The sequence below is a fragment of the Cydia splendana genome, chromosome 8, assembly GCF_910591565.1.
Source record: "Cydia splendana chromosome 8, ilCydSple1.2, whole genome shotgun sequence".
Taxonomy (NCBI): domain Eukaryota; kingdom Metazoa; phylum Arthropoda; class Insecta; order Lepidoptera; family Tortricidae; genus Cydia; species Cydia splendana.
The window spans coordinates 21,036,102-21,058,297 of NC_085967.1; the positions used below are offsets into that span (position 1 = coordinate 21,036,102).

At 38.1% G+C, this 22,196-nt stretch overlaps 2 protein-coding genes and 1 long non-coding RNA gene across 3 annotated transcripts in view; 2 read left to right on the forward strand and 1 right to left on the reverse strand.

The window, feature by feature from the left end:
• LOC134793035 (uncharacterized) overlaps positions 1-13,403 on the forward strand; it is a 92,123-nt gene extending 78,720 nt beyond the window's left edge. The window contains exon 2 of the long non-coding RNA XR_010144491.1: positions 13,119-13,403. This is a non-coding gene — a long non-coding RNA (uncharacterized LOC134793035). The remainder of the gene's footprint in view (positions 1-13,118) is intronic.
• On the reverse strand, positions 873-4,659 carry LOC134793280 (uncharacterized). The gene is made up of 3 exons (XM_063764846.1): positions 4,474-4,659; positions 4,033-4,282; positions 873-2,138 (listed from the first exon to the last, which is right to left on the reverse strand). The coding sequence occupies exons 1-3, from the start codon at positions 4,517-4,519 to the stop codon at positions 962-964; spliced, it is 1,473 nt and encodes a 490-aa protein (XP_063620916.1). The 5' UTR covers positions 4,520-4,659; the 3' UTR covers positions 873-961.
• A 1,513-nt stretch (positions 13,404-14,916) lies between the features above and the next one.
• The window catches only part of LOC134793100 (ubiquitin-conjugating enzyme E2 S), a 176,569-nt gene continuing 169,289 nt past the window's right edge, over positions 14,917-22,196 (forward strand). The window contains exons 1-3 of the mRNA XM_063764624.1: positions 14,917-15,319; positions 18,563-18,711; positions 20,416-20,610. Of these exons, the coding sequence (XP_063620694.1) occupies positions 15,172-15,319; positions 18,563-18,711; positions 20,416-20,610 (492 nt within the window). The 5' untranslated portion in view covers positions 14,917-15,171. The remainder of the gene's footprint in view (positions 15,320-18,562; positions 18,712-20,415; positions 20,611-22,196) is intronic.

Genomic DNA, 22,196 nt, shown 5'->3' on the forward strand with positions numbered 1-22,196 from the left:
AATAAATTAGTTGTTTTACTGTATTAGTTTATGTTGTTGTTCAGGTTCACTCTACTCTGCTGTTAACTTCTCGTCTGTGTATGTATGACTATGATCCTGAGATCCTGACCGATTTTTTTTAAACAATTATGGCCTGGATGCGAGTCCTTTAAGCCAAATCCTGACCGAATATTTTAGTCATCTTTTGCATTTTGGTCAAGACCGATTTTTCTGCTCTATTCAACGCGACTGGGGTTTGAATTTTGACCACCAACACATACGACAGGTTAAACTACGAAATCCTAAGTGTGCAGCTTTTTGGATTCAAGTTATATGCATCAAATTAAAATGATAAATGCAACGTAGTAAGGCCCCCAACAAGGTAGGCCGATAAGGGCTTTTCTAGACTGGTCGTTGCGGAAATTCTGGTGAAGGTCTTTGTCCAGCAGACGTCTTTTGGTTGATGTGATGAAGACGAATTCAATTTCAACTTTCTCATCTAGATGGTAAGGTTGACATTTAAAACAAGTGCGAGTCGGACTCGCCCACCGAGGGTTCCGTACTTTTTAGTATTTGTTGTTATAGCGGCAACAGGAATACATCATCTGTGAAAATTTCAACTGTGTAGCTATCACGGTTCGTGATATACAGCCTGGTGACAGACGGACGGACAGCGGAGTCTTAGTAATAGGGTCCCGTTTTACCCTTTGGGTACGGAACCCTAAAAAGATTATATACTTTTAACCATAGCATAGGTTTTGACTTGTTGATGAATACAGAATTCATCTTCGTTACAAAAACAAATAATATTTATCAAGAGTTTTGGACTAGGAATCTTACAAAAAAAAATAAAAGACTTGTATGAAACTGATGAATTATTACTACGCACAGACATATTTAACAATTAAGGTCATTACTTAAAAATAACAAGTCATATTATAACACTTTCATTTGCCCTAGGGCTACATCATTTTGGAAACTCTTATACATAAGTATCACAGCGAGTTTCGGTGCCAAGCGCGCGTACAACACGAGGCGGCCGCGGTGTTGCATCCCTGACTAGTACAGGTATTTGAGTCTCTGGTGGCATGTCTATAAAATCCACCGTCCATGTTGGAGAGGGCTGCGCAGCCAACATGGTTGGAGTTGGAAAAGCCTTGGATGACTGAACAGAATGTAATGGCTGAGCGGTTGAGGCTGGTTGTTTTTCGGATCTGTTCGTGTTAGAATCATCAGATTCACTATCTTGGTCTTCCTTAGTTGTATCCGGGTCTTTGTCAGGGCTTAAGGTAATGGATTTAATCAGCATAGCTTTAGATTCTAAATCTTCTTGTTCTTTCGTCAGATCCACGTGATTATTTAGCTTTAGAGATTCCTTGAATCCATTTTGTACATCCTGTTCTTTTGTTAGATCAAGATGATTTGAGTTAAGTTGTGATCCATTTTGTGTTCCTGATTCAGAGTCAAGATCTTGAATAAATTCTTGATTGGAAAGCTTAACTGGTCGCCGTCGGCGCACCCGGCGCCGTTTCTTCTTAGGCGCGTCAACTACATCTGCATCTTTTTCGTCTGTCACTTGTTCTAGCAATGCTAGTGCTCTTCTTTTGACTTGATTCAATGCGTCATTGTCAATTGGCACAGATTGGTCCATTGCTGTAAACTTCTGAGCAACTTCTTCTAATTTTGAAGTATGTTCAATCAGCTTAGACAACTTTGAATGGCGAGGTTTTTCTGGTTCGGTTTTTGGTGGTGCTTCTGTTCTGCTTTCTTCTGCCCTTTTTAACCAGAGCAGTGTATCACCTACTGTAAACTTCCGTTTACGTGCAACTGGAGACTGTTGGTCTATGGCAGGTTCTGGCATTTTTGTTTTCTTAGGGCTGTTTTGCTTGGCAAAGGTTGTTTGGGTTGTGGGGTTGTTTTGTATGATTGATAGTGGTTTGGTTGGGTGTGCTGGCATAACTGAAGACTGTTGGTTAATGTTTGTTGCTTCCTGTTGTTCAGTTGTAGATTTCTTGGGCCTGTTTTGCTTGGTGGAGGTTGTGAAACCATTTTGTATGACTGACTGGGGTTGGATTGGAGGTTGGGTTAACATTGGTGAATCTTCGTCAGAGTCTTCAATGCTGAAAGCATGCTGCCATTTGTGTTCCACTCGCGCGACCCTGCCAAAAAATTAAATAGGCTATAATTAGTGCCATGAAGGCTAAATATGTCACTTAACTTCAAACTCTGGTAAATCCATTCAACCCTCTCAGCAAATATCTACCCTATTACCTTTTCTTAACCCATTCAGGGCCAGCGACTCAGCGTATAGGTCATGCACAAACAGTTCCGCAGGGCCAGTGACTCACATGTGAGTCTTGAATAAATTGTGATTTAAACTTAAACGAAACGTAATTTGATGTAATAACGTAAGTATCATATAAGCTAACAACCAATTCTATAAGGTATATTAGGTAAAAAAATTATAAAATCGTATTTTTTAATGAAAACAGGTCTAGAATATTCAAGTTTGGTTTACTATCAGTGCAATATAGTAAATATACTGAAATTCTAGATACATATGCGTTGCAAGCAAACAGAAAAATCCATATTTAAAAAATACAAAAAATATATATATTTCAGAAGTTATTGACATGGCTCAAGGTATGGGTCACCGTGGCCTGGCGCTACTTGTAATAACTACTAATGTTTCCGTAGCAGGCTAAAATAAACTTTATTGGCTGGTTTTAAAGCTTATTTCATGTTGAAGCTGTTTGATATTGTACCATTTTACAACCGATTACTGTTTGGATGATGGTAAGCCACATTTTGTAGGAACCAAACCGTAGTACGTATATAATATTTTGTTTTGTATGAGGGGTAAGGCAACTAGGATTTTCTCCCACTGTACTTTTATGTCATAATATTTGGTGATCGTTGTATTGTATCTTAGGCAATTACCTACTAACAATGATGTTAAGGTTCATTTTTTTTCGTTTTAATATAAAACAAGGCGGTTGAAACAGTCATCACTAACTAATATGTAATGTATTACAAATAGTTTGTGACAAATATCTACAAGTTCTTTAAAACATCGTGGTTTCTACGGCAGATTAGAAAGTAAGTACTATAATACATTTTAAGTCCTCTATTGTTACTAATATAATGGTGTTTACCAAAACAACGATAAATGACCGACCAGGTGTAAGCTTATCGGACACACTTGGACAATAAACAAGGAATGCATCCGAGCGGCGGCGGCGGTATTATCTTTCATGTGGTATTTGTCACAAGAGTTCAAGAAGTGATTCATCCCATCCCCCCAATTAGAGATTTATTTTGGAGTAACATGGGAAATATTATTTAGTCACAATTTATTCGTGGGCGACTTTATACTCCTCTTGTGCTGTTTAGTGATTTCGTATTTTGTAACCATGGCTATGGATTACCGGAATTTGAACCCGCCTAACCAAACTGCAATAATTAGTTTTTTTTTTGATAGGCACAGAAAAACGGTGGTTAGTAAAAATGTTGGATAATGCTGTTCAACTGGCCGGCTTCATAAGCGGCGATTTATTTACCGTGCGCGCCAGGCTCGAGACCCATAAGCTGAGTCATACGTTTTAGCTAAAAACGGTTTGTATGGTGGCCCAGCGTATTGTGTACGCTCAGCGGTTCGTGGCCATGAATGGGTTAATACCAAAATCGCAAAATTTTACAGATGGATTTACCTCTGTGCCAACAACATGAAGAAACAAAAAAAGTTCTAAATCAAGTTTTACAAATTTTCATATGTAAAAATTTGTTAAGACTAATGTGCAAATTATCATTTTACACTAGGTTAAATTCTGACTTTTACTTCTGTACAAGTCACCAGTTTCAGAGTTCACATCATGGCATTAAGGGCCACCCCACATCTGGCGTCTTTCGAGCGTCGGCGTCGGTCAGCACTATGGAAAATGACGTCGCTGCGCAGTTGCGTCGACGTTGGGCCATAGAGTTGTAGACGCCGACGAGACACCGACGCTCGAAAGACGCTAGATGTGGGGTGGCCCTAAATAATGAGATACTAACCGCACTATATCATCATGACGCAGCACCTTAATTGGCTCGCTGGGTGGCAGCAAATGATCCCCGGCCAATAACAGCAACGGCCCTTTGATCTTAGCTACACGTCGCACGCGGCTCGCCAGCCACCGCACTTTGCGGGCACGTCGGCGCACCCACACGCGGCATCGTGCTTGGGGGCCCATGCAGGCGCTTAGGTCCACGCTTAGTGCGAACCCACCTGGCTCGGAGTCTGACTCTTGTTCAGCATCATTTTCTGTTAAGAGTACAAGAGATAAAGGATCGGGAAACGATAATTCTGCCGAAATTTTTTTGGTACTTTGATTTAGACTTGGTAGAAAGATAATGATATAATTATGTAAATGTAAAAGATATCAAACTTGTAGCTGCAATATTCAAACCCTGTACCGGTAGTGTACCACCATCAAGCTGAAGCATTTTACTAACCTGTAATAGGGCCGCCGGCTCGACTTAATGCACTTGTCTCCGGCATTCTACTAGTCTTAAGAGAGTTTTAACTTAAAGTTTTCAAAGGACCATTAATGAACGAACGCTTCAGCTATCCGGTCTTACTTATTTCTCCCTAAATTCCGATAAAATTAACAAATAATCTGAGGTCCGAACCAGATTCCAAATGTCGGACCCAGACCACTCTACAGATCATAGACCTATTATATAATAGGGACAAGACATATTGTTCTATACGTACAATTGCTTATACAAATAGCACCCATTTTGACGGCACACACATAAATATATATCTATCTCGTTTTTACTCAGCACTGGGTTACACAGCAAAAAAAGATGACAGTATTTCAGTACGTACATAAAGTGTTTCATGAAAATACGTAAATACCTAATGCGGCCGAAAATCCGCCATGTTTAGTCACGCAAATGTCATTGTCAGTCAGTTCAGCAAGTACTTGTCCTGTCAAAAGGATGTGGTGAAAATTAAAATTATCAATTATCTTTCGAGATTTTGCTTGTGTTTGAATATAATTGAAGCCAAATATCAATAATTACGTCGTGAATATGCCAGCGTGTAGTATATTAGGGTGCCGCATAAAAAAAACAGCAAATCAGCCATCTTTAACCTTTCACAGGTACGCTATAATTTACATTAAAAATATTGGTTATTGTTAATGTTCCTGGGGAATTTAAGGATGTTTCACATTATAAATAGCAAGGTTCTTATGCGCAGTTATAGGTCATGAAGTGATTTGCCTTATTTAACTATATTTTTACGCTTAAATATTGTAAACATTTTAGCTAGGGTTGTACATTATTTATCGACTTTGATATCGATATATTATGATTGCTTATTTATATTTTCTTATTTTATCATGCTACTGCGCTTAAAACCAACTAAATTATCTTAATTAAATAATTAAAACATGTTTTATAGGTTACCAAATAATGAATATAAAAAGAAAAAGTGGCTGGAAGCTATTGGAATAGAAAATATAAGGCCAAATTTAAAGACTATTTTCATTTGTTCGCTACATTTTGATGAAAAATGTTTCAACAATACTTTGGGTGTGATTCGACTACGAGATGATGCTGTGCCCTTCGTAAGAGTAAGTGAATATGTATGTATAAACTTTTATAGTTAGTAGGTATTGATATAAATTGAAACCAAAATATTACTTTGCTAATCCGCGAAAAGATAACTTGCTAGTCAATCAGTGCTAACCCGTTATACTTACTTGCGTATTTTTTACATGCAATTAATGTTCCCCGGCAACGGAATGACCTGTCTAGAATGGTTGGCCATATTTATACCTTGAACAACAGGGGGATGATTCTTAACGAACAATTGAATGTTGCGTCATCGCCGTTAATACGATTTTTTCCATCTCACTCTGAAGGCTTGTGTTGTGAATATATAAATACTTAAATACATAGAAAACAACCACGACTCAGGAACAAATATCTGTGTCATCACACAAATAAATGCCCTTACTGGTATTCGAACCCAGGGCCATCGGCTTCACAGGCAGGGTCACTACCCACTAGGCCAGACCGGTCGTCAAATTGAATTTGCCCAATTTGAATGATAATGTCAACATTTAAGCAAACATTATTAAAAAAAAAACTTTTATACAATTATTTTAATCTAATATTGAAATATTTTGCAGCGACATGCCAGCCAACATAAAACTGCCACATTAAAAGAGAATCAGTTGGAAACAATTCCTGTTTTGGCCGGACATGACACCTCTAACTTGGTAAATGCTTATAATTATATATTTGTTTGCCAATACCATGGATAAAGGTAAATTTATTAAAACATACATGTAAGGTATCATCTCATACCACAATATCATGCACATTTAGTTTATATTTAATTTTAATAATAGTTTACATAAAAAATATATTTCGCAAGTAGCAAATTAAAAATCCAAATGAATGTTATTCAATATTTGTACAGGTCCCTCTAAACATTGTCAATACCAGTGCATATACTGCTCCTCATGCTGTTGCCGGTACTTCAGGAATTGCCACTTTTATAGTAAGTTTTTTTTCATATTCATCCACTAGGCCAGTTCCGTTTTTTTTTTTGAGGTACGGAACCCTTAAAAACTAACTCCGAAACTAATAAACAAATAAATAAATATTATAGGACATTCTTACACAGATTGACTAAGTTCCACAGTAAGCTCAAGAAGGCTTGTGTTGTGGGTACTCAGACAACAATATATATAATATACAAATACTTAAATACATAGAAAACACCCATGACTCAGGAACAAATATCTGTATCATCATACAAATACATGCCCTTACTGGGATTCGAACCCAGGACCATCGGCTTCGCAGGCAGGGTCACTACCCACTAGGCCAGATCGGTCGTCAAAACTACTGGGTAAATGCAGAAAAAATTTCTTTACCTGTACATTACAGAAAAAAGAAGTCTGTATGTAAATTAAACCTTTAGGGCGAGACTCCGACTCGCACTTGGCAGTTTATTTATAAAATTAAAATACTAATAAACTTTCTTTACAGCCTTGCAAGAAAGCCTCCACTCCAGTTACTATTCCTGCTCCTAGAACTTTAGAAGTGGAAATTCCAGTAGTAAGATTTTTTTTACACAATTATTACTATTAGCCAAGATGTAATTGAATTCTCTCAATTATATTTGTTCTACAGCAGTAGCGTCAAAACTACCGTGCTAATTGAGTATTGATTTGGATGAATCTATCAGCTATAGTTACCGTTTGAAGTGGTTTGGTTTTTAGACTGAGTGAAATAACAATATTTTCTAAAATTTTACAAACTTGAAAAATGAATTATATACATATATATTTGCATGGTTCTAATCTAAATGTGTCTTGTTTTATTCTAGCTTCCTCTAAAGACTGGACCTGCATTGAATCCTGCTTCTGCTCCCGTTTCTGGAACTTCAGGAGTTGCAACATCAGCAGTAAGTAACTTCTTTATGATATACAGTAATAGCTGGATAATTTTTAAGGACTGGCAATTTTTGGACAATTATGTCAGTACCAGTTTTGCTCGCGACTTTGTATGCGCACTTGCGCAGTGTTAATAGGTACTTCAGTTAAGGGGCCCACAGAATACTAGCTTGCCGGACGATATCAGCCTGTCACTGTCAGTTGTTCGGAGCTATCAAATTTTGCGATTAACTGACAGGCCGATATCGTCCGGCGAACTGGTAATCAGTGCAGGCAGGCCCCTTTAGTCATAGTCTGGTTTTTAAACACAACTTTTTTAATACACAGCTCCCCCTGACGACGGCTGCCGCGTATACAGCCCCTTATGTTTCCGTTCCTGGTACTTCAGGAGTGGATAATCTACCGGTACGTATTCTACATCATGACCTTCATTAGAGCGTCCTCTAACTGCTAACCGCACGCGTCCGTGCCAGTTAGTAACGCTCATATTGAAAAACATTCGAATGCTTACAGCACCCCAGCACTTGCACTTATTGACAAATTATTCACCTCTAAATTTGTGATCGCCTACGAATACGAAACATAGTCTATTAAATTATAATCCTTTCTTTTTTCCAGACCCAAGCACAAAAAATAAAAAAACTGGAAGCTAAATGTGATTTCTTGAGAAAGAAAGTAAAAAAATTAAATGAAAAAGTGCGGCGGCAAAGAAAAAAAATTGCAGAGTTCCAGAATATTATAAAAGACCTACAGGAAAGGAATCTAGTCAACAACGAGAACTCTATAGTTTTAGAAGCCTGCGCGGGTCCCAAAGACTTTTTAAAGAGGCAAATTTTGAAAAGTGAAGGCTTGCCTTTGGAAAAACAATATTCAGAGGAAACTAGAAAATTTGCCCTTACACTCCACTTCTTTTCGCCGAAGGCCTACAACTTTGTGCGACGAACGTACAATACATGCTTGCCTCACCCAAGGACTTTAACTAGGTGGTATCAAAAAATAAATGCGGAACCTGGCCTTTGTGAGGAAGCGTTTGCGGCTCTCAAAAACAAAGTTCAGGCTAGCGACACGCCAATTGTGTGCTCGCTAATCTTTGACGAAATGTCAATAAGAAAATCTTTGTGCTGGGATCCCCAAAAAAAAATGTATTACGGGCGAGTTACTATAGGGTCAGAATGCGATAACGATTCGTTGGAGGTGGCGAATCAATGCCTCGTATTTTTAGTAAATAACATAAATGGAAGTTGGAAACTGCCAATTGCATATTTTTTTATAACTTCTTTGACGGCAGAACAAAAATGCGCATTGTTAAAAATGTGCATTCAAAAATGCGAGGAAGTGGGTATTAATATTGTGAGTGTAACATGCGATGGCCCTGCAGCAAATTTCGCGATGCTACAGGAGTTCGGTTGCCAATTGAGTAAAGGTCAAACTAATACGACTTTCAAATGCAGCCAAAGCACATTACATGCGTTTTTCGATCCATGCCATATGATTAAATTGATTCGAAATACATTCGGCGACTTAAGAGTGTTAGAAGATGTACATGGCCGAAAAATTGATTTTAATTACCTGGAGCTCCTTATGAATTTGCAGGAAAACGAGGGACTGCACATGGCCACGAAAGTAACCAAAGCCCACATATACTTTGCTAAGCAAAAAATGAAAGTGCGGTTAGCTACTCAACTATTAAGCAACTCTGTGGCGGATGCCTTGGAGTTCTGTAACTCGGAATTAAAACTTAAAGCATTTGAAAACTGTGAGGGCACCGTAAGTTTTATAAAACTACTGAACGATGTGTTCGATGTCCTGAACAGTCACTCGATTCGCCCGCCTGGATTAAAAAAAGCCCTGTGTCCTCAAAACATCGGCATCATCGAAGCGCTTTTTGAAGGTGCAATTGGGTATTTACGCGGCCTGAGGCTGCCATCAGGGGAGTTAGTAATTGAGTCGAGGAGAAAGACTGGCTTTGTGGGGCTAATCATAGATATGAAAAGTGCATTAGCTTTATATCGACATCTTGTCGAAAATACAAAAATATTAAAATATTTACCACTCTACAAGATCAGCCAAGACCATGTCGAACTATTTTTTTCGGCTATAAGAGCTCGAGGGGGTTTCAACAATAATCCCAATGCCGTTCAATTTAAAGCAGCCTTCAAGAGGCTTCTTATTCGAGCCGAAATTCGCGATGAAGGGGTCGGCAATTGCGTTGCTTTGGAGCAAGTTAATATTTTAAACTGCACAAGCACTAGCCCACAGAAAGCCTTGAACGATTTAACCGAAAAAAACCAATTGGTTGAAGTGCCAGAAGATGACAGCACCTTATACGAGGAATATATGTGACGTTCCACGGGAAAAGGTACCTTATGAGGGTTTCTAGTTTCGGAGATATGAAATGTTTTGTAAAGAGGTGAAAAAATGCTAAATTTTTTTTTATTGTGTGATCTGAAACCTTAATGCGTAACGTTTGTTTACCTGTTTTTATTTTTGTTATAAGTTAGTTATAAGCCTAGTAATGTCGTCTCAGAGTTTAGTAGAAAAGGTACCTTATGGAAAAAAGATTGAAAATTCCCAAAAAAACTAGTCAATACGGGAAAAGAAGTTTGGTAGAGAACTGTATTAGCATTCTGCAAAACTAATTTGATAATTTCAGTTCTGGTTGGGGCGCCTCGCAAATATTATAACCGTACATAGACCGACATCACAAATCCAAGTAGCCTGCTATTATACCAAAGTTACTCTCGTCAAGTCTTTCTTAACTAGAATAATCTTCATTTGGTTTGGTCGCATGCAGTAAATCAGCCATTGGTTTGCTGAAAAATGCCAATACCCGACGCATTACCTTATGGAATATCTGAGGTCATTGAACCTCAATGCCGCTTATCTTCAATAGCAACCGAAATATATTATTGATAAGAAATAGACGATTTATACCATCTTAACCCCAAAATATTATTAGTTTATCCTAACTGTTCCATCATCATCATGCCTCATCATGTAACTTAATCACAAGGTACCTTTTCATTACATACAAATTATTGGTCTTTTTTAAGATTATTATGACGAAGAACTAATTAAATTTGGGGCAGTTTAATGTAAATTAATATTTTCTATTCATAAAAGATAAACTGTAATATGATTGATATTTTGTAGTGATGTATTATTAGATTTATTTCCATAAGGTACCTTTTCGTAAATGTATGGAGCAAATACTGTTATTGTTATGTAAGTTTAAAGTGGCATAAGGGGTTAAATATAGTATTTAGTTGGGGTTTTAGGATTTATTTCATTTGAATGACAGAATTTCTTTCATATGTGCTCAGAAAAATTGATTGTGTGTCACATTAAAAGTAAAAATATTCTATTTTGTGATTTTATATGAAAAAGTCAGAAAATACATTTTCACCTCTAAATCGGTATTGTTTTTTGCTTAAACTGTCTGTCAGTGTCGTTTTCTAATAGATAGAATTTAAATCTTGAGAGCTCATTGCAATCAATCGTGAAAATGAAATAAAACTTTATTTTCAAGAGATTGGCTAGTATACACATAAATCAGTCGATATCAAAAGTTTCTATTTGCATTACAGAACAAGTCGCAATATTTTTTTAATCTCACATATATAAGGTATTATTATTTGTAGTCAACTATGTAACTTACTTCAGGAACATAGTTTTTTAGGCGGCTAAACTTAAAACTTCTCTATCGTAAAGTTGCTAATTTCACAACATTATTTTCAAAAAATCATATCTCTGTAACTACGCAACCTAGAAGGTTGATCTTTTGTGTTATCGATAGCTTATTTATTGTAGATTACTGGGGTATGCATAACTCTATACCCGCCATAAGGTACCTTTGACCGTGGGACGTCACATATAGACTGCCTAAACAGCACTCTTTCCGGGTATGCTGACTCAGTTGTGACCTATATTGCGGGATTTGTTTCAAGGAAACTATCCCGCAATATCAAATGTCCGGTATGCGTTGCGTTATTGTTTGGAGATCCGAACAGCAATTTAAATACGCTTATTCATTTGAAGACAAGAGGTGGATTGAAATACCCCTCGAAAGATGTTGAGGACATAACGAAAAAGACTGAAAAGATTATTAAACCTAACTTGGAAAAGTCAATGCCCCAAAACTATTACCTGTATATATTTAAATTTATTATGGAGCACTACTCCGAAAAATCGGACAGCATTTTTCGGTCAGAATCAATTGACCATGATACGAATCATAAGTATCTATTAATAAAAAGTGTAATTAAAACGTATCTAGACATTCGCTTTAGATACTACGGAAAAAAGGTTACCGACAAAATCTCTCTTCGGAACTATTTAAATAAAATAGTTTTATTCCGTAACGAGTAAACAACTAGGTACTGAATGAATGTGTTAATTATACAGGATTTTGACTCTTGGACACCCTATACATCTCTATGGATAATTTGATAAACTATGTAATCTTATAGTTCTGACACCTAGAGACATTTACACCTCTAAATATTATAGATTTCTTTTTTGTGTTTTCGTGTCTGTAAAATAAAGTGATTTTAGAGGAGATGGCTGAGATACGCGTCATACTCGTGAACGGGTGCTGTTTGTGGAGAGTGGAGACTGGTCTGTTTAAGCTAACACGAGCTATTATACTTAGTAACTTTATTTTGGAGTTTAATTACAGTGAGACGCCTCATTGTGCTCTCGTATGTTTCTTTTTCTCTTAATAATCTTTTCAGTCTTTTTCGTAATGTCCTCAATGAATGAGTTAATTATACAGGACTTTGACTCTTGGACACCCTATACATCTCTAAGGATAATTTGATAAACTATATAATGTTATAGTTCTGACACCTAGAGACATTTACACCTCTAATTATTATAGATACATTTTTTGTGTTTTTGTATCTGTAAAATAAAGTGATTTTAGAGGAGATGGCTGAGATACGCGTCATACTCGTGAACGGGTGCTGTTTGTGGAGAGTGGAGACTGGTCTGTTTAAGACAACATGAGCTATTATACTTAGTAACTTTATTTTGGAGTTTAATTACAGTGAGACGACTTATTGTGCTCTCGTATGTTTATTTTTCTCTTAATAATCTTTTCAGTCTTTTTCGTAATGTCCTCAATGAATGAGTTAATTATACAGGACTTTGACTCTTGGACACCCTATACATCTCTAAGGATAATTTGATAAACTATATAATGTTATAGTTCTGACACCTAGAGACATTTACACCTCTAATTATTATAGATAATTTTTTTGTGTTTTTGTATCTGTAAAATAAAGTGATTTTAGAGGAGATGGCTGAGATACGCGTCATACTCGTGAACGGGTGCTGTTTGTGGAGAGTGGAGACTGGTCTGTTTAAGCCAACATGAGCTATTATACTTAGTAACTTTATTTTGGAGTTTAATTACAGTGAGACGACTCATTGTGCTCTCGTATGTTTCTTTTTCTCTTAATAATCTTTTCAGTCTTTTTCGTAATGTCCTCAATGAATGAGTTAATTATACAGGACTTTGACTCTTGGACACCCTATACATCTCTAAGGATAATTTGATAAACTATATAATGTTATAGTTCTGACACCTAGAGACATTTACACCTCTAATTATTATAGATACATTTTTTTGTGTTTTTGTATCTGTAAAATAAAATGATTTTAGAGGAGATGGTTGAGATACGCGTCATACTCGTGAACGGGTGCTGTTTGTGGAGACTGGTCTGTTTAAGCTAACACGAGCTATTATACATCTCTAAGTAATTGTAATACGTTGATTTGAACTGGTAGTTGCAGTTAGATGATGATATTTTATAAAATTGTTGATGTATTGTTATTATTTTTGCTTCTATGTAAATTCAATGTTAACGTGTAAAAGTGCCCTTGTGTTGTGGCCTATTTGCTGAATAAATGTTGAAGAGCGGAAGTCATTCCTTATTTTTGTAATTAAATAAATGTTCTGGAGGTGTTTTGTTTTTTTCACCCGTCATAATGATCATTACGATCCGGATCATAATGATATATTTCCGTCAAGGGCGTACATTGAATTCTGAATGAAGCGACGGATTATAAGCGTAATGAAGGATTCAAGTGTTAACGCCCAAGACGAAATAATTTTATTGTGATGCCGTGTGACACAAACTGTTTTTCACATCAACTATGAGAAAAAAAAAACTTAGTGTTGACCCAATGTGATGCTTAAACAGATTATTTAAGCTAAAAAAATAATGTAAAATAGTGCGCTAGAACAGAAAAGTGTTACTTTGATCCCTCCTAGCAGGGAAGAAAAGTGTCACTTTGATTCCTCCTAGCAGTGAAGAAAAATCCCTTTTCCGAATAGGTGATATGAAAAATTGATTGTAATAGAGAGGTAGTCTAAGAAAAACACGTACACTTATTTTGACATCCAAAACAGATGGCGCTGTACTGCGCGATGAGTTTTGCGGTCACTGAGTTGTCAAACGTCAACTTTTGAAAATCAGAGTTACCGCAAACATCCCAATATGTATGGAGTTGTACAGCGACATCTCGTTTACCTGTCAAATTCGAAGCACGAAATTGTCTTAGATTTTACACATCTTACTCAATCAAAATATCTTTTCACATAACAATATAATCAAAAAATATTTACTTACTTCCTATTAAAATATAAACTACACAAATAATTTATACTTAGTATTTTAAAATGTATTAAGTATCATTTTATTCAAACAAGAAATACATAAATAAAATGAGCCGAACACGTTAAAAAGTTATCGGTGAATCGATAAAACCTAGTAGCAGTAAAAATCTTCGGGGCAGCACTAAAACCGCCATGTTTTGTCACCGGATGACGTCACACTGGCACGCATTTTTCGTTGACGTTTCACTTCCATAGGTTTCATATTTCAGTGCTACAGATTAATTTAATAAGAAATATGTCACTGTCATGTCATGATGGCACTAAATAAAGCGATATCCAGACGGGACTGATCAAATCGGTCGATTTGATCAGAAATGCAATTGGCGTCTATCTCCAATTTTAGATTTATGGTAATATTATTGATATTACAGCCCTCTAAATTGAAAAAATGCCCCAGAACTAAAATAATGGCCTCACAAATTGGTATTCATGCGTCCGCACGTCCTGGTTCGATCGGGCAATTTAATCAGATTGGAGAAAAGTTGATTAGTCTGGATACGCCTTTAGCAGGTACAGGGGCACGTTCCAAAACAGTTCAGATTTGTGATTAAAACATTTTGGATGCTTTCACTTGTAATTTTTACTATCAAATAAGAATCGATCAATGTAACGATGTAACTAACGATTTCATTTATTGAATATCACAAATCCACAATTTTATTATAACCATAGATTAAACATAGTTCTAATATAGGTCTATGTTCTAAAGTGTTGAATAGAGAAATCTGGAATTTTTCGACCGTTGGACAAAACATTTGTATTTCTGAAAAAACAACAGATGTTGTTTATGGTCGATTTCGTCGTTCGATCTCGTTGTCAAACATAGAAGCATAATTTAATCGTGTATTTATTTAAGAAACGACGAAATAAAGCAGTATTATAATTTGCTATTGTGTTTCAACAAGACAGCTCAAGTTATCGATAAAGTGGTTAATTAGAGAGACAGTGTTCAAAGACAAATTGTCGATTGTGTTTGTGTCGTTTCGATCGTGATGGCGGGCTGATTGTGAGATTTTAGGTGTTTGAGCGGTGTTGAAACTGGGCGGCGGCATGTGGAACAGCGAGAACGTGTCGCCACAGCGATCGCGCACGGCGCTGCGTGAACTACGGAGGCTGGCAGCGCGGCCCCCGCCAGGAATCAAGCTGCTATTGCGAGACGACGATCTCTCCGACATCACAGCGTTTATTGATGGACCAGGTACCTTATGCTCTATCCTCCTAAGACCCAGAGTCGTTTTTGCAGTTTTGAATTTGGAACCTTTTATTCCACTATAGTTCAAAATTCGATTTTAATTTGTTATTTTTAAAGGAAGTCAGGACTTGAGAGACAAGCCACGGTGCCTAGGTAGTGCAACGTGCGAGTTGTGTCTGATAATTAACACATAAGCTTGCATAATAATTAGATGCTAATTAGTGCATTACTTGTATTTTCTATAAAAACAATAATGAGCTTGATGGAACAGCTTGTCTGTATTTAGTGGTTCTTTTGTTGTTTAAGGAATGTCATTTGGAATACAGAAATGTCTGGATTTTCTTGGGTTTGAAAGTAATAATAATTTTCCCTTACCAATGTTGTAACTTTAATCAATAATGACTGAGACAACGAAAGGACCCCATTTGGTGGGTCTTTTGAGTGACAAGTATAGTATTTCATAATACAAATTATGTTTCTATTAAGATTCGGGTAAATCTTTACTTTATGGACCCACGATTTTTGGGGTTGGGAGGGGGGAGGGGGTGGAGAGGGCTACCCCCCAGTCGAACCCCCATGGCGAGGAACCCCATGGTTATGGAGATAGCCTCAGCCGCTCGCCTCGCTCGTTCCCGCGCTCCGTCACGGCGGGCGAGGGCTGCCCTCCCTCCGCGCCTCCGTTTTTGGAATTGCTCTCTAGGGGTAGGACAGACAAGACCACGTGGATAGTGGGGTGCTCTGATTCGGTTTTAAGTGACCTTGACATTTTGGGTACCTTGAGATTCTGGTGACCAAATATTTTGGTGACCTTGAGATTCTGGTGACCAAAAATTTTTGTGACCTAGAGATTTTGGTGACCTTGAAGATGGTGGTGTGGTATAAAAGGTAATATAAATTAACACAAAACGGCACCTATCGACATCTGCTATGACATTTCTCCTTTATTTCATAGTAATTTCATACGAACGTTAACCATGGATATCTCCATAACCATGGGGTTCCTCGCCATGGGGGTTGGACTGTGGGGTAGCCCTTTGCACCCTCTACCCCCCCATACCCAACACACCCTGCAAATCGTGGGTCCATAAAGTAAAGATTAGCCGCGGGCCGAGTAATAGTAATTTTGGTGATGGTTTTCCATACTTATAACAGTTTTGTTATTCTTAAGTATATTATTTATGATTTATTAATACCTACGAATGTTGATGTAGTGGAATAAGCCTTCTAGTCATCTAATGGTTACATATCAGAATACCGAAAACTGATTTACCTAATGTTGAATCACCTATGCTTGATTCACCTATTTTTAAATGACCTATCGATCATTTTACCTAAACATTTACTGACCTAAGTTTATAATACCTAAGCTCAAATAACCTAATGGACGAAACACCTAATGCACGATATACCTAATGCACGTTTTACCTACTGCACGTTTCACCTAAAGCTATTATACCTAATGAACGAATCACCTATAGCTGATATACCTAATGGACGATACACCTAAAGCTGATATACCTAATGAACGATGTACCTAAACTTGATTTACCTAATGGTCGAAATACCTAAAACTGTTAAACCTATCGCACGAAATACCTAAAGTTGATATACTTCCTGAACGAATTACCTAATGTCGATATGCCTAATGCACGGAATACCTAAAGTCTATATACCTAGTACAAAATTCATATCATTTTGCGGAATGATCCAAGTGGCAACCAACTCCACCCAATAAATCGTATGATTTCCCAACCTTAAAGTAGAAACTGTTTGTTTGGATAACAACTTAAAAATACACTTTTTGAAACGCTACTTTTTAGGTAGTAGACTGATTTCGTAAGTCTAATACAAAATTAGTTATCTTATCTTATCTTATCAAAAACTTAATTTTTGTAAGTCAACATCATGACGATGAAATAAAAGTCGGTTTTGGCACTGTTTGGTCGCAGTTAACCTAACACGCTCCTCCTCGCTTTGCTCGTCGTCGCACCTATCTCGACTCTGGCAAATGACTAGACCTTATATTATAATAAAAAATCGGGCAAGTGCGAGTCGGGCTCGCGCACGAAGGGTTCCGTACCATATAAAAAAAAAAAAAAGGAAAAAAAAAAACGGTCACCCATCCAAGTACTGACCACTCCCGACGTTGCTTAACTTTGGTCAAAAATCACGTTTGTTGTATGGGAGCCCCATTTAAATCTTTATTTTATTCTGTTTTTAGTATTTGTTGTTATAGCGGCAACAGAAATACATCATCTGTGAAAATTTCAACTGTCTAGCTATCACGGTTCGTGAGATACAGCCTGGTGACAGACGGACGGACGGACGGACGGACGGACGGACGGACGGACGGACAGCGAAGTCTTAGTAATAGGGTCCCGTTTTACCCTTTGGGTACGGAACCCTAAAAATGGTAAGCCAATTGAATGATTTGGCTAAAAAAATTATACCAAATGTTGTATGTACTAATAATATTCTACTAAACAATAATTATATTTTTGATTTTAGGTACATATTTCGTTCATTAAGTCCATCAACTTCAGGTATTTCGTGCATTAGGTGTATCAAATTTAGGTATTTCGTTCATTAGGTATGTTAACTTTAGGTAATGCGATCATTAGGTATACCGACTTTAGGTAATTCGTGCAGTAGGTATGTTAACTTTAGGCAATTCGATCATTAGGTATACCGAGTTTAGGTATTTCGTGCATTAGGTTTATCAACATTAGGTGTTTCGTGTATTAGGTATATTAGCTTTAGGTATTTCGAGTATTAGGTGTTTCAACTTTAGGTAAAACGAGCATAGGTATTCTGAGCTTAGGTAAACCAATTGTAGGTGAAACGTGCAATAGGTAATTCGTTCATTAGGTGTTATGAGCTTAGGTTAATTGATCATTAGGTATTTAAAAAAATAGGTGAAACGAGCTTAGGTGATTCAACATTAGGTAAATCGATTTTCAGTATTCTGATATGTAACCCATCTAATTAGTCATTGAAATGATATTTTTTTATCAATCATTAAAAATTTCAAATCTCATTTACTTAATCCAGAAGTCTACAAACCCAAGGTTTTTGACCCAAAGCGGGATTGTACGAAATTTGGCACTATGGGCCAAATTTGCAGGCTCACAGGCCGGATCCGGCCTATGGGCCATTTTTTAAAGGTTGCTGACAATTGGTTAAATTGCTGCCTGATAATTGTCCCTATGCTTCTGATTTGTCTGTTAATTTACATATTCTACATTATAGCGGAGACACCATACTTCGGCGGCGTGTTCCGCGTACAGATAAAGCTGGGCAAGGAGTTCCCAACAGCACCTCCCCGAGCCTACTTCCTGACACGCATCTTCCACCCGAACGTGAGCCGAGAGGGGGAAGTCTGCGTAAACACACTCAAGGTACTTTATCTATCCATATAGCCATTTATTTCCGATCCTTGGGTACAACGGTTTTTTTTTTAAATTATATTATCGTTTCTTTTTTGTAAACTTCAAAATGTCCTGCGGTGTGCTTCTTGGCATAGGCCTCCTCCAACCTTCTCCACTGTACTCTGTCTTCTGCAGATCTGGACCAGTAAGGCCCCAAAGTTAAGCAGATTTCATCTGCCCATCTTGTTTTTGGATGTCTATGTTTTCTACTTCCGTCTCTCGGGTCCCATAGGGTAACTTGTTTGCTCCATTTGTCTAATTTCAAGGTACTAATTTACCCTAATTCATTTAAGCAACCAGAAAGCAAGGAAGTCGTATTAGACTAATGTGTCGCTCAAGAAACAAATATGTATAAAAGCAGATTCCGTTTGAGAAATGCATATAATAATTTTTGATTACCGGCTGCTCACACTTCTGTACGGTTACCATCAGTTTGTCACTGACATAAACGCCGTCGAGAACGTAATTTACTTTCTATACATCTCGCTCGCACTCGCATATTAGTGCAAACGGGATGTATAGAAAGTAAATTACGTTCTCGACGGCGTTTATGTCAGTGACAAACTGATGGTAACCGTACAGGTCACGCAAAACTGGGCTAGACATTTTCTACAACAAAGGGTCTTTTATAACCAAAATTAGGGTTGCATATATACATATATATATATATATAGGTCCCACAGTAACCCATACAAACACTTTTTGAGCAACCGAGTAGTGAGGGCTTGGAACAAACTCCCCGAAGATGTGGTTTCTGCACAACATGTGAACCAATTTAAAAATAAATTAGACAAGCACATCTATACATCTACTTGACAACGATAACTATTAATGATTACTGGATACAGGCAATATCAGTTGTCACAACTGCCTGCCTGCTTAAAGAATAGAAAGCGGCGCACACCTCTCCACACCCCTGAGCCGCTCACACCGGTGTTGCCCTTGAGCCATCCTAGATGTCGCTTTTTATGGGGGCCCATCTTGTGAGGGCGAGTCACCGCCTGCCGGAAATAAAATTGCATACCGTTTTATTAGGCAGGCGTCCGGTTTTTTACCCCATAGCTCAGTATTTAGTCCATCGCTTTCACCCAATAACCTAGTTCATTTTAGATTCCATCAACTCTCAATAGCCCTTACACCCTGGTGGGTGCTGCCTCTGCGTGCGTCCCATGACACGGGCAAGGGCAGCCTCCGCTCGGTGTACCCCTTACATTTCATTAAAGTGTCAAAAGGGCCTCTACGTGTTGGCTTCGGCTCCGCGCACGCCTCCCAAAGGTCCGGAACACCATTGTTCCGTGATGGGAAAGACATACAAATAATAATAATATATAATATCTTTGCTCGGACAACATATAAAAACTCAAAAATGCGCGTTTTCCCAGAGATAAGACCCAGCTAGATCGATTTATCGCTCCCGAAAAACCCCCATATAGCAAATTTCATCGAAATCGTTAGAGCCGTTTCCGAGATGCCCGAAATATATATATAAATAAAGAAGAATTGCTCGTTTAAAAGTATTAGATATATATGGGGATTGGGGACAGTGCTTTTGTTAGTATTACATTTCTATGTAGACACTAAAAAGTAAAAAACATTTTGGTTAACAGTTGAAAAGAATTTCTCAGATTGAAGTTTTGAAATTTGGTCCTTCAATGATGCCTTTGAATGTTTCAGCGCGACTGGCGCCCGGAGCTAGGTCTCGAACACGCGCTCCTAGCGCTCCGCTGCCTAATGATTGCTCCTAACGCGGACTCCGCCCTCAATGCGGACGCAGCGGAACTCCTTCGGGGACGCTATGAAGAATATTTCGCTCGCGCCAAGCTGCTTACTGAGATACACGCCAAACCGGCCAAGGGGCATGAAACCCAGGTAACGGCTAATGCCGGAACGCGGATCCATGTTCGTAGGTATTGAACTCTAATTGTTAATAAATTAGAATTCAATACTTACTGCGCGGAGCCACGTTCGCATGCGATAGAATCAGAATCAAGTATTTTATTCATGATAAACCTAAAACTATCTTAGAACTTGAAACTATACTTTCAAATAACAAAATTGACGTGGCACTACTGTCAGAATCTCATGTTACTACTCGCAGCTCCTTCCGCCTCAGAGGCCATCAAGTGTATGTAACTCCTCATCCTGACGGCAGAGCACATGCAGGAACGGCTATTGTTATAAGGTCATGCTTGAAACATTCTCTCTTGGAAGCCTACTCCACTGATCACTTACAAGCCACCTCGATAAGGCTAGAGGACCGTGCAGGACCAATTGTTCTTTCTGCGGTTTACTGCCCACCGAAACATCGAATCTCTGAGCAAATGTTTCTCGATTATTTCCAAACACTTGGCCATCGCTATATCGCCGGTGGCGATTGGAACGCTAAGAACACATACTGGGGCTCACGATGCACGGTAACGAGAGGTCGAGTACTTAAACAATGCGTCGACAAAATTAAACTGCAGACATGGTCCTCCGGAAACCCCACTGGCCCTCTGATCCAAATAGAATGCCAGATCTTCTTGACTTTTTCATCGCCAAAGGACTAAGTTACCTTTACACAAGCATTGAAACTTGTCTGGATGGGTCATCGGATCATACCCCTGTTATCCTCAATTTGTGTTCAAACGTGATCACCTACGAAAAACCAGAGTCCCTGCACAACTGTAAAACTGACTGGGATGGCTTTCGTTCCTATCTAGATGAAAATATTAACTTGAAAGTTCCACTGAAATCTAGTGACGATGTGGAGGAAGCGTGTCTGAATATTACTAACTTAATTCAAGTGGCTGCCTGGAAAAACACACCCGATCTACCAGTCTCACATAAAACCTGTGCTCCTCCCCTAGAGATTAAAAAGAAACTCGAAGAGAAGCGACGCTTAAGGAGAAAATGGCAACAGTCACATCATCCAGCCGATAAAACTAGCTACAATCGAGCTTCAAGGGAGCTTAAAACCCTGTTACATGAATATTCTAACAATACTATGAAAGACACATTAGAAATGATGTCCCCAAATGGCAGCAATCAACACTCACTGTGGAAAGCCTCCAGAACCGTAGATAAATCAAAATCGCACTGTCCTCCTATAAAAACTGGTAGCTGCTGGGCAAGAACTGACCAAGAAAAAGCAGAAGCGTTTGCATTACACTTGTCAGAAGTATTTCAGCCCAACCGTGACGAAAGTCTCAACGACGAAAGTGAAGTGGATAAAATACTCAACCAAGATCTACAACTATGCTTGCCCATAAGACCAACATCACCGAGGGAGATTTCAAGGATGATCCGTAACTTAAACACCAAAAAGGCACCAGGCTATGATCTAATCACACCTAAGATTCTTAAAGAACTGCCTAGGAAAATCATCACTTTCCTCGCCTGCCTATTCAACGCGATCTTCAGAATAGGACATTTTCCTGGGTCATGGAAAGTTTCACAGATCATTATGATCCATA

Excerpts from the sequence above, each read along its gene's own strand:
- LOC134793280 (XM_063764846.1), bottom strand. The coding sequence starts at position 4,519 with ATGCCGGAGACAAGTGCATTAAGTCGAGCCGGCGGCCCTATTACAG. Across the intron at positions 4,283-4,473 it reads AGCCGGCGGCCCTATTACAG|AAAATGATGCTGAACAAGAG; the intron begins GTTAGTAAAATG and ends TACTCTTAACAG. Across the intron at positions 2,139-4,032 it reads CGTCATGATGATATAGTGCG|GGTCGCGCGAGTGGAACACA; the intron begins GTTAGTATCTCA and ends ATTTTTTGGCAG.